Raw genomic sequence first — 11,998 nt, forward strand, 5'->3', positions numbered from 1 at the left:
GTCATCAGGATATTCAAGATAACCAACAATGGTAAGTGCCACACCGATGAAGAGAAATATAATAGCGATTATTGAAAGAGTACAACCACAACACGCCAGCGATTTCGGACTTCCCCTAATATCGTTGACACGTACATTGGTCCTCTTTCTCCGAAACACAGCAGCACGATACACGTCTTCACTTGGAGGTGCCATGTCATCGATTTATAACAGTACACAATCAACTTCTGAAAAGTAATAAACGGTGATCATAAGAAACAAAAATGTGCGAAATGACATAATTATTTCTATTCTACTATTATTCTCTTCGTTTGCAGTGAAACAACGCATTGAAATCCATATTTTGAATGTCAAATTACATAATTGAAAAGAATCGCACTCTAAACAACGGTATCATTGTAGCAATATCAGTATATAATACTTAATGCGTATTGCCCCTTGTATTGGACCTATAACTAGATATGAAGTCGTGAACTGACTTATTGTCATCACAATGTAACAGGGTATGACATGACAACAAACTTGTAATCCACAAACTCTGACATTGCTGTCATCCCTAAAAACTATAAACACCACTAAATGACCACAAGGGTGTATACTAATACCAATACTCGTACACAGACATGCAAATAACCATATCATGGAAAGTCAATATGGACGTGTGACCTCGATCACATGCTCTATTGTACGGCATTACATTGTAAGGTCGGCAGTGGGTGTTGGTTGTAGCTGTGTATATTGTTCGACTCTGGCTGCCGCACATGACATATTTTTCCCCCTGTACATAAATTTGCAAATTGCCACAATTGACACACTGTTCAAGTCTGCTATAGACACATTGTACATGTCAGTTATAACTATGCGCAAGATATATTTATCGAATCATAAGTAAGTGGTATGATAAATAATATTTATGAATTGGTGTGATTATTAATATTATGATAATGTATGACACATTGTATTCATGATATGACATATATGTATTTTACCGTTAATGAACGATTGCCGCATTGCAATACGCGAATTAGTAGTATGGTGTGACGATGACAATTTGAATATTTCAAAATAAACAATAATAACGTGACTTTGAACTTGAATGTGAACGTGACCGTGATCAAAACAGAAACAGTGAAAGGGTAAACGACAGTAGCAAGAACCGTAAGTTAAAATAATAAATTAAAGCTAGTGAATTTAGAGGATAGGCGGATGATATGTTCATATTTTTGCAGCTTTAACTGCGTTTTAAAATACATACTTTTACTAGTAATGGGGTCAAATCACATATGGAAAGGGAATCGCACTCTAAACAACGATATCAAGGTAATTGTAAGCAGTGGTGTCACAGAATAACGTACTCAGATCAGAACGTTGAAATTCTCTTCATACATACCTTTGTTTACATGCAGTGTAACTTATATACATTCCTTCAGAAATCATATCGCCACTTAACGCTGGTGAACTTAATCATTCTGTATTCCTTGTTATTGGTAGCTGTACACAGGTAAATATATGTATCATTGGTATAATGTGTTGACCTCTGAGGTTGTCAAGACTTACATGTAGATGGCGCTATTCAAGAATGATCATTCAGTTTGTGGTACATGACTGACATCAAGCACACAGTTGCCTGCAGTGTTTGATTCTGCTTCATTGCAATTATTCTATGATATGTTACGGATTTATGATTTGATTGCGATCACTGTTGTGTATCGATTGAGTATGTCGAGTTGACAGGCACAGGGGCGCACTTATACCTATAGAACGCTTCCCAAAATTACACTATGTTTATTTTTAGTTACTGTAAAGATATTATTTTCAGTTTTATTTGGTTGTTTTGCTATCGTACAGACATCGTACATGTCAGATTTCTGCCCATGGATATATAATGCAGAGATTACTTCTGTGTGATGCTGTCGTAACGAAACACATTTTTGAACATTTCATGGTAATCAAGCTATCAAACTACTTGTACCCATGGTCAGGTTCTTTCATTATGTGGTTCCAGTCACCAGAAATGTTTTATCTTTTTATTTTATTTCCTTTTAATAAAGTAACTATATTCGCAAGATAATAAAAGATTTTTCTGATGGAAACATAAATCATCGTGATAAATGAAACAAAATCATGTTAAATTAATGAATAAATGTTAACTCTGATGTGGGATACTTAAAACGGGGTAGAGCACCAGGGTAGGTCACGTGATTAGTAGACATTGACTTATATCTCAAGTCAAGCTTGGTCTATGCAGTCGATCGTCATACATTATATTTATCCTTCATTCAGTATGTGTACGTGTATGTATATATGTATGTATGTATGTATGTATGTATGTATGAATGTGTGTATGTATGTATGTATGTATGTATGTATGTATGTATGTATGTATGTATGTATGTGTGTATGTATGTATGTATGTATGTATGTATGTATGTATGTATGTGTTTGTGTGTGTGTGTTTCATACTATTAACATCATCGAACCTTACTATACTTTAAGAGCCCTTTATGTGACCGGTGATCAAAAACGGCAAATAAATCTTTATAGTTTATAGTGATATGTGTGAGTGGTAACCTCTGTGGCAATAGATGGCTGGGTTGAAAAAGGGCCACACACGTAAACAAAGTGTCTCGTCGGTTACAACAGACATTTGATTTTATCTAGGCCAAGACATACATTGATCATACGTCCAAGAACTAGTCAGTCGTTCTTTCTTGCGATTCTCGTTAGCTAGGTAAGTGACGTAAATATCACATCTTTCTGATCAGCAAGACTTGTAGTAGTATGATAAACTGCATACGAGACGATGTATGCCACTGTCTATGGTTGAACAATGGCTAGAGAGCTTTCAAGAAATTGTAAGACGTGAATAGGAAGAGTGCAGGTCACACAAAAGGAAACAGACGTTTAAAACATAGAAATGCGATAAATGCTATAAAAGACAGCAAATTGTAATATGGGAAAGAGTATGAAACAACGTTTTTAATCATGCGTACTCGACAGTGTAACTGTCCAACTCAATTCCACCGGAGCATACAACCATAGTTATCAATTTAGGTTTTCCCCAGTATATTTAAACAGGAAGATAGTGAAAAGTGGACGACGTTATCTTATAGTATTGTTCATGTTGTTGGATACTCGGCGGTGAAATGACCTCTCCCAAATCAAACCACTGAAACATGCAGCCAGACTACTAATAGTCAGGCGGGGCGGGCGGGCGAAATAAAAAAAAGGGGGGAGGGGGGCAAGGAAAAACTGAATATAATATCAGACGACTGTGACATGTCCATATTCATCTCTTCACAGAAAAAGTGATTGAGAAGAATGGCAATGAAGCGACAACTATTACATGTATACATAATGCTACTCATTTGCTCAACTATCCCGTCAACAACAGCAACTGGTGACGTCAACGACGCGTCACCATATTTGGACATGACATACAATTTTAATGACGAAACGATGACGTTTCCAGGCTGGCCGGAGTTCAACTTAACCGTACTTTCAAGGGGGAGCGACAACGTATTCGGTATATACATGGAAGCTAACAATTTGTGTGTATTCGAACACTGTGGCACACATATCGATGCACCAGCTCACTATATACAGGTAAACACAGCTGTTTAGTTTGTTAAAAAAAGAGAACCTGGCGTTGAATTGGTGACGCTTGAATCACTCGTGGCACTCCCCCCTATGCAGCCCCCCCCCCCCCCCTTGCGTGGTCGTTATCCTCTGCAAGGACGGCTGGCTGTAGAGGGAGAGTGCACCTCACGGCGGCATGGATCATGTACCACGTGTGAGTAGCGTAATCCCAGCACCTACACGGGTGTATGCCAGACTCTTCACCAAATAGAATCCGTTGTTAATACTCGTATACACTTGCAAAGCTGAAATATAACGTGTCTGACTCTTGTGTCTGGCTCGTCAGAAATCTCACTATAAATCTAATTCATGTTTGCGTGTGATTTTTGTCAAGACGATGAAATATTATAATAATAGTTGAATGCGTCGGTAAGATTTTTGTTGTATCGACTTTCTCTTTTCGATTAACTATTTTCTATTGTAAACCAATTTTTTTCAGTGATTTTGGAAGTCCAAGTTTAGTATGTAATATAATTAATTGATAAATTAATTCTCTCTGTGTTGGTATACAGGGAAAACAGCGCCTTGGCAGCGTACCTCTTGATAATTTGATTGGAGCTGCTATCAGAGTTGACATCAAAGCCAAAGTGGACAACGACATCGATGCGTTACTAGATGTCAAAGATTTGGAAGACTGGGAAGAGGCTAACGGCAGAATACCCGATGACGTCATTCTGATGATGTACACTGGTTGGGGCAGCAGATATCCTAATAGGGTTTGTGTTATTTATTTTTTTAAAAATCAATAACGGGTCATTTTATATTGAACGGTATGGCCAGGGATGGGGGTGGGGTGGGGGTGGGTGGGTTATGGTTTTGTAGACTTAGATTCAGCGCTGAGGGATGGCCCGACTGAGGTATTACAGAGATTTCAAAACCACTATCTGGCCATAAAGATTTTATGTATTCAAAAATTAAAAAAAATAAATGAATAAATGAATATACAATGTTTTAGCACACATTAAGAACGGGGATATAGACTCAGGATTCGAAGCTCATGTTGAATTTATAAACGTTTTACTTAATAAGTGAAAATACTTATATACAATCTCTTATTAAACTAGTCTCGCTCTAAACTGATACAGTGTATTACGTAAAAACTTCATTACACATTTGGAAATGTGAACGTGTAATAAAGATTTTAATACGTAATACACTGTACTATTTTAGGGCTGAACTACTGTTAGTATAATGTGTATGCCTACTATAACGACATAGCTATGTGTTTTCTGGCATTGCTTGAATAGTAGAGACTCGCTTGACATTTTTATCTATCGTAAAAATACGTCATCGGATTGCGTCTGTAAGTAATACCCTGATGGTGAGTTTCAGTACGTCACGTTAGACTACGAGTACATTTTCAATATATTGCAAAACCTACTATATAATACTCCCCAAGACGTATAAACCCAGCTTGTCTAACTTTTAAAATTTATTAGTCAGTTCATATTATACTTCGCTTCTTTCTGATACCATGTTAAATAAATGTGTAAAAATTCCGATTTTGTTTAGACGCTGTTTCTCGGTCAAGACGCTGATGGCGCCATGCATTTTCCAGGATTGGGTCCAGATGGTGCCCAATGGCTTGTCGATAAGCGAAAGGTATTTATTTACTTTTTCAATAGCCTGAGGCGTTGTATGTGCACTGTCCATTGTTTGGGCCTAAAACTTATTTTTTTAATGCGTTTTCGTCTTTTTAGTCAATTATTTGGTTGTATAGAATACTCGTGAGTGAAAAAAGTAACTGCTCTTGATTTCATAAAGGCAGCAATATTCAGGACAATAAATTTATGATTCTGTATCTGTATAGCTATGGTGTAGGTCTTGTGTAAGGAATAAGCAGTCATATATATCAGAATGGCTTTTGGCAGTGAATGCCATTTTTAATGCATCACAAGATTGAACAAACACACACACACACACACACACACACAGTACTATTGTCCATATGGTTCCAGTCTTGAGACTAACAGTTTGTATTGAGTAAAGCACTTTGAATGATCAATACGCTCTTTGTAGACGAAATTTCGTTGTGGCTATGATCAGCATAGAATGTGAGCACGCCATCAGAGACACCATTTTACTGCGAGTTTTATTTGCTCTCCATTTTCTATGTCAGCTTGCCTACGTGCTCCAATTTTAGTTCTACACGTACGTGTTGATCGAACTCTATCACTGAAAGCAAGCAACACTGAAGACAAAACATCTGCCATGAATGAAAAATACCCAGAAAACACCCACTTTTTCAGTCACACAGTCTCAGTAACAAGCATTCCATTACAGAGTTTGACTTCTTCCATGTACGTTGTAAAGCTTTCAGTGTGACTCAGATACGAGAATGTCGTAATCAAACGATAATTCTTGATCTTTTTTCGTTGTCATGAGTTCATTCGCTTTATTCTGTGATGAATTCCCTTGTGAAGATTGTTCTGTACTTTCTTATGTATAGATAAAAGCTATCGGCACAGATTGCCCATCGCTGGATAGTGGTAGTAGTGGTGGAGAATTTAGAAGTCATATCATATTGATGCTGCAAGATATACCAGGTCAGACAATGTGTACTTATCTGGTATCATAATATCCCAGCCATGTCTATCTGCCTAACTTTCTTTGCAATTGCGTGTGTGCTAAATTCATCTTTCTTTCGTTGTATGTATGTATGTATGTATGTATGTATGTATGTATGTATGTATGTATGTATGTATGTATGTATGTATGTATGTATGTATGTATGTATGTATGTGCGCGTGCATGCATGCATGCGTGCGCGCGCGTGTGTGTGTGTGTGTGTGTGATATTTCAATTTCGACTCTTTTTCTGCACGGTCACAAATTCATGTATATATGTATAAATATATTTAATGTAAGTCTGACTGTTCCTGCCAGTGCTAGCTTCTCGCGTGGAATTATTAGTTCGTTGTTCTGACGAGCGAGTCCAAAACGTCCATACCCATTAATCAAACAATCCCTGAAAAGATGAGTTCATCACCCCGACGTAATCCACATCGTCGCAAATCACATTCTCTTTTTACGGCACCGTTCAAGATACACCGTCAAGAGGTATAGTCCTGGTTTGCGAGAATGCGTAACCTGAGCCTGGTTTGCGAGAATGCGTAACCCCGAGCTCGGGGTCGCTATGATTGACTGCTGGTCACATTTTGAAATAACGTGACCTTTGACAAAATTGTCAATCAGAAATAAGGCTCGCATCAAGTGAATGAAATTCGATGAAGCCGCGTACCGTGACCATAGTGCTTAAGTCTAAGTACTTCCTTATCATGTATGCTAATTAATGGCAGCATCAGATCGAGCGTGTACTTTACCTGAATTGAATTTGCTGGGTTGTTTCATGCAGTTTGTATTTTATTTTATCTTGATTGACTAATATGTTTTCGTTTATCGCCATTACACCGGTTTTAACTAACTATTTGAAGTGTTTTCAAGCCTTTTATTTCACTTTGCGAGTATCCTAAGCTTGTTATTTCTTCTTTACAGTTTTCGAGCAGGTTGCTAACGTTGATAAGTTACCAACTACTGGTGCTACTGTCTTTGGCATTCCGATGAAGGTAGAAGATGGTAGTGGTGGTCCTCTACGTATCTTCGCCACTGGGTGGCGCTCTGATGTGCCTAATCCATTCAGCATCTCTGGCGTTGGAATGGTTGGCCCAATGGCAATGATGATCATGTACATATGGATTGCTATGGTCTTATCACAAGTGTTCTAATTGATTGATATCAACAATACAGTGGTTAATTATCGGTCAACGTAAACACTGTTAGTAGCAATATTGACATTTGATATTAAATGTTTACGATATTGTTACATGTATTTGAATATTACACGGAAGTTATTAGACATTTTTTTGCATGATTTACTATGTTTTATCAAAACATGAAATAATTTTGATATATTAGTATTAGTAATGATAGCAATTTCAAAATGTTATTACAAATTTGTAGGAATGCTACTCAAACACTAAACTGTAAGATGTGTTGTTGTCCTGGTCTCGGAGGCCCCACCATTGTAAAGTAATATATGCCTTGCTTTCATTTTGCCGCTCAGATATATGGGGGGGGGGGGGGATCGAGGGTAGTAGAGCTACATTTTGTATATTTATTTACACCCTAACCGTGTACCTTTATCTAATGTTTCCAGGGGTCAGACACGATTAGTATCGCTATTTTCTAAACCCTGTTATCCAATCTGATTATTTGCTTCTTTGTATTTACGACTGTGATGTCATTTTTCTCTTCATTTTTTGATTGGGTAATAAAAGATATCATGTCGTATCGTATCATACAAAGCATTTTTTAAAAGCCGTAATCATATGCCGGCAACCCCCATTCTTCAGGTATAAATTCTTCCATAGATTTCAAAACTTGGTGATATCCCTCTGGCCAAAAAGATTTTTCTAAATTTTCATCAGGAATAAAAACTGTTTTCATTCCGGCTGTTAGGGCTGATTGTATTCCAGTAACAGCATCTTCGAAAACAAGAATCTGAAGCGAGAAACATTTTGAAAATATACTATTAGTGATGATCGGATCTATTAAACACACCATGGGTACTGTATTCATAATTTCTTTGTCTTGGCACTATTTGAGAAAAAAATCATTCCATTGTATTACCGTAACTAGCCACAATTTGATAAGTGTACAAGACTTATGAACACCAACACTATCCAGACTTTGAGAAATATTGCAATTTTTTTACACTCTGCATTCAAACTTTGAGTCGATATTGAATACTATACCATGTTAGATAGCTCTTCATTACCACACTGATATGTTAGTTTGTTGACCTTGATATGTTCTTTGTTTATTTATTTATTTATTTTCCGTAACTCCTTTCGTGTCCGCTCACTATATATTTACGCATCTGTGCTCAAGGCCAGTGGCCAAAGTACTGAATGGACCATCTACACGCTTAGGCTGTAAGATATACCGTGACGGGGCGCCCTCACACATCGATCAACCGCTCGAGGTCGGTGAGCGGAACGGCACGACACATCTTATAGTCTAATACACTCTTATCTTGCCACTTTTTGTATTTGTTGTTAAGATAAAAAGTATTCATGATGTCATCACTGAAAATTATTACAATGCCAAGAATTATACATTGTACATATCAATCTGAGGTCTATTTTATCATTCCATTTATTAATATTAGTGTAGTTATAAGTTGAAATCTCGATTGATTTACATACAATGCAGACCCACATATAAATTTGATTGGCTATACTGCACTGTACAATGTATATGTCTTACTGCTATGCAAATGTGTTATTGGCAGACGATTCAATACTATGCAGGGTGTATGATATTATGATTATTAAGTCATTTAATATTTAACAAAATTCTTTCAAAAAATATTTCAGTTGCTGCTAAATGCAGAGAAACCCTTAATACTTTGACACAATATTACATATATGTCATCACTTACATTTGATGGATTGGGTGAGCCACCGTCAAATCTCTGCGCAGCCACTGAGTAAGCATCTGGAGCTGGTTTACCATGTTTCACTTCTGGATCCGAACCACAACACACGATATGATGAAATAGCTTAAAAAATTCCTGGTGTTTATGTTGTGTCTTCATTTCAAAGGATGATATTGAGGAAGCTGTGCATACCGCTATAGGGATGTTATATTTATGAAGATGTCTCACTAATTTGTCAGCACCTGTGTAGAAATTTATTTAAATAAAATTAAAATTCGAGAGCCCGTGTTACCTTGACAACAATAAGGCTATCCATGTCAGTACTATAATATCATATGATAATAATAATAATAATAATAATAAACATTTATATAGCGCCATATATCCACGACAGTGCTCATAGGCGCTTCACATTTGAAATAAATCAAAAGCTACTGCAATTACAAGTATGGCTGTAAAAAAAAAAAAAAAAAAAAAAAAAAAAAAAAAAAGTGCAGTTAAAAAAATGGCAACGTTATAATGATTTTAAATGATTTCAAGAGGTTTCGACTAAATCTAAATAAATTCATGTGTCTTAATGTTTTCTTTTGTGTTAGTTACCTAGTACATTTCAGTTGAATCACTTAGCCCTTTTCCAGCTGATATATAATTGTATATGATTAATGACGTAGACATGTCACGTGACTACAACAGGGTATTGTATATAAACAGTATCTCCATTCGGAACTATGGTAAAACAAAATACGATTGCATAGCAAGGTAACATTTTTGGTTATAATTCAGGAAATAAGTTCATAGCAGTAATCAATACAAGTGTACTAAAGACAGAAATAAGTCTGACTGGACTTTTCCTTTATTGATACTAGTAGTCAACACAAGTACTACAAGCTGAAATAAATTTGACTGGATTTCTTACCTGGCATCTGATCACATAATTGCAACTTGACTTTCAGTTCAAGTTCAGCTTCATGTAATAATTGTTCAGGAGTAATAGGTAATTCTAATTCATCTACCATAATACCAGCTGATACTATGGCTTTTCTTCCCATCACTTTGGGTTTTAATGACCAGTCAAATTTCTTGCCATATCTACCTATTACATCAGCAAATACCTTTGTGTACAGTCTCTCTGTGTCTGCAAAAGAAGAATGTTTGATAAGTTATACACAAAGAACAATGAAATAAAAAGTTGCAACGTTGTAACTCTGGGTAGGTAGATTTTGGTGAATACTATTTATTCCAGTCTTCTTCCCGGCACGTCACACATCACACACTTGAACCTTATGATGTAATAGATGGTAGGTTATTGTACTATATCACATCTGAATCATTCCGGTGATATGATTTTTCTTCTTCCGTTAACGATCAACTTTCTAAATGCGTGATTATACACTGGAAATGTTGATACATGCCCAGCATGCGTGGTTGATTTAAAAACAAATGCAAAGACATGACATAAAAAGACTTTAGTGTTTTGGTGACATTTCTGAATGCATCAGTTGTTTTGAGGACAAAAGCGTCAGGGAGATGATTCCAATTTCTGCAAGTGCTCGGACAGAAAGAATACAAATGGTAATCGTATTTTGATGCTGGTATGTGCTAGGCTAGTGTGTTTTCAGATCGTGAGGGATGTGATAAGTGATATGTGATATGTGATATGTGATATGGGTCATAACTTTCACTCATCAAGGTAGTCTTTGGAGCCCTGTGAAGCACGTACTAGCGTTCATACTCACCCAAAAGTATACCGTCCATGTCAAATATAACATGAGTAATGTTATCACGTTGTTCAGTCATTTTTAGATCAGGTAGATATTGGTTAATATTCACAGATCAGACTGCCACAAATGCCCAATTTTTCCTGTAACCGATATTGAGGTCAACAGAGTAGAAATAGCCTTGAAATGGTACAGGGTGACCTCATATTCAGCTCATCTCCCTGTTGAGGGCGTCCTCTCGGAATACTCTTATTAGCCATAGATCACAGGGCGCTCAGGCTTAGTTAGTTATGTTTACGAAAACAAACAAACAAACAAACAAACAAAATAAAACAAACAGTAATTAAATAAATAAATAAATACTGACAAACATCAATTAATTGCATGAATTCTAAAGAAACTTATAGAAATAGAAGAAAATGAGGGTAGCTGCAACATTTACAGCTGATATCTAAACTAAAAGATTGATAATTTTAAATCTCACATCATAAGAATTAACATTGTCATCTGAAATTAGAACAACAAAGGTTGTGACCATTGTGTACAACAAAGCAAACACAAATGCAGAAAAGATGAAAAAAGTTAGAATTTGATGACAAAACAAATAAAACCAAAATGAAATAATAGTCATTATCAACCAGACTTCTGTATTAAAGGGGATCAATGGCCATTTATTTTGACTGTATTTTTTTAGCTTTCTGCTTGTTAGCTTTTTGGTATTTTCGCCTATTCTGCATTGCATGACCTCCTTAAAGAGTTATAAAATCTGGAGAAGCTTAGAAGAGACCATCTTCAAACAAAGTTAAGAGTTCAAAATCCCATGAAACAATATCCCAGTAATGTTTAGGCAAGGATTAAATATATTTGAAGCTCCAAAGTTTATTTGTTCCTAGAATTCCTCACCTCATTGTCCATAAGGCATCTTCTGAGACAAATTTGCCAATTTTTATATCCATATTTCTGCACTGTGCAGACTTAGTGAAAATGACTTTTCCAGGTCATAAGATAAAATCGTCCTGTAATCTGGACATATTCAAGTATTAACAAATTAATATTAAAAACAAAATCATATTTACATTCGAAATGATACACAACTGTAAGGTGATGGGTAATTGCATAGAAGTAAAAGGAAGAAGTAAGAGGAAGAGCCCTTCAAAGAAATTATTAATGCTATGTCATGTATCAACTAAAAGTGTCTTTAT

The 11,998-nt window shown here is 36.2% G+C and overlaps 3 protein-coding genes across 4 annotated transcripts in view; 1 reads left to right on the forward strand and 2 right to left on the reverse strand.

The window, feature by feature from the left end:
* The window catches only part of LOC144446039 (uncharacterized), a 5,595-nt gene extending 4,083 nt beyond the window's left edge, over positions 1-1,512 (reverse strand). The window contains exons 1-2 of one of the 2 annotated variants that reach the window (XM_078135717.1): positions 1,391-1,512; positions 1-227 (exon numbers count right to left, since the gene is read on the reverse strand). The exon at positions 1-227 is cut by the window's left edge and continues 43 nt beyond it. In XM_078135717.1, the coding sequence (XP_077991843.1) occupies positions 1-195 (195 nt within the window). In that variant the 5' untranslated portion in view covers positions 196-227; positions 1,391-1,512. Of the gene's footprint in view, positions 228-617; positions 652-1,390 lie in introns of those variants that run through there. The other variant, XM_078135718.1, reaches the window with a different exon arrangement.
* Positions 1,513-3,357: 1,845 nt separating this feature from the next.
* LOC144445807 (isatin hydrolase-like) lies at positions 3,358-7,363 on the forward strand. The gene is made up of 5 exons (XM_078135446.1): positions 3,358-3,606; positions 4,152-4,355; positions 5,152-5,241; positions 6,089-6,185; positions 7,134-7,363. Exons 1-5 carry the CDS (start codon positions 3,358-3,360, stop codon positions 7,361-7,363), a joined length of 870 nt encoding a protein of 289 aa, XP_077991572.1.
* Positions 7,364-7,949: 586 nt separating this feature from the next.
* Positions 7,950-10,875, reverse strand: LOC144445808 (pseudouridine-5'-phosphatase-like). Its single transcript, XM_078135447.1, has 4 exons — positions 10,815-10,875; positions 9,995-10,213; positions 9,082-9,320; positions 7,950-8,138 (listed from the first exon to the last, which is right to left on the reverse strand). The coding sequence occupies exons 1-4, from the start codon at positions 10,873-10,875 to the stop codon at positions 7,950-7,952; spliced, it is 708 nt and encodes a 235-aa protein (XP_077991573.1).
* Between the last annotated feature and the right edge of the window lie 1,123 nt (positions 10,876-11,998).

This window comes from Glandiceps talaboti, chromosome 14, assembly GCF_964340395.1.
Source record: "Glandiceps talaboti chromosome 14, keGlaTala1.1, whole genome shotgun sequence".
Classification (NCBI taxonomy): Eukaryota; Metazoa; Hemichordata; class Enteropneusta; family Spengelidae; genus Glandiceps; species Glandiceps talaboti.

Bases quoted from the DNA above. Each gene is read 5' to 3' on its own strand.
- LOC144445807 (XM_078135446.1), top strand. From the start codon at position 3,358: ATGCTACTCATTTGCTCAACTATCCCGTCAACAACAGCAACTGGTGAC. The intron at 4,356-5,151 runs GTTTGTGTTATT...GATTTTGTTTAG, and splicing joins GCAGCAGATATCCTAATAGG to ACGCTGTTTCTCGGTCAAGA. The intron at 5,242-6,088 runs GTATTTATTTAC...TCTTATGTATAG, and splicing joins GGCTTGTCGATAAGCGAAAG to ATAAAAGCTATCGGCACAGA.
- LOC144445808 (XM_078135447.1), bottom strand. From the start codon at position 10,875: ATGACTGAACAACGTGATAACATTACTCATGTTATATTTGACATGGAC. The intron at 9,321-9,994 runs GTAAGAAATCCA...ATTTCTACACAG, and splicing joins ATTATGTGATCAGATGCCAG to GTGCTGACAAATTAGTGAGA. The intron at 8,139-9,081 runs GTAAGTGATGAC...TTCTCGCTTCAG, and splicing joins GCTCACCCAATCCATCAAAT to ATTCTTGTTTTCGAAGATGC.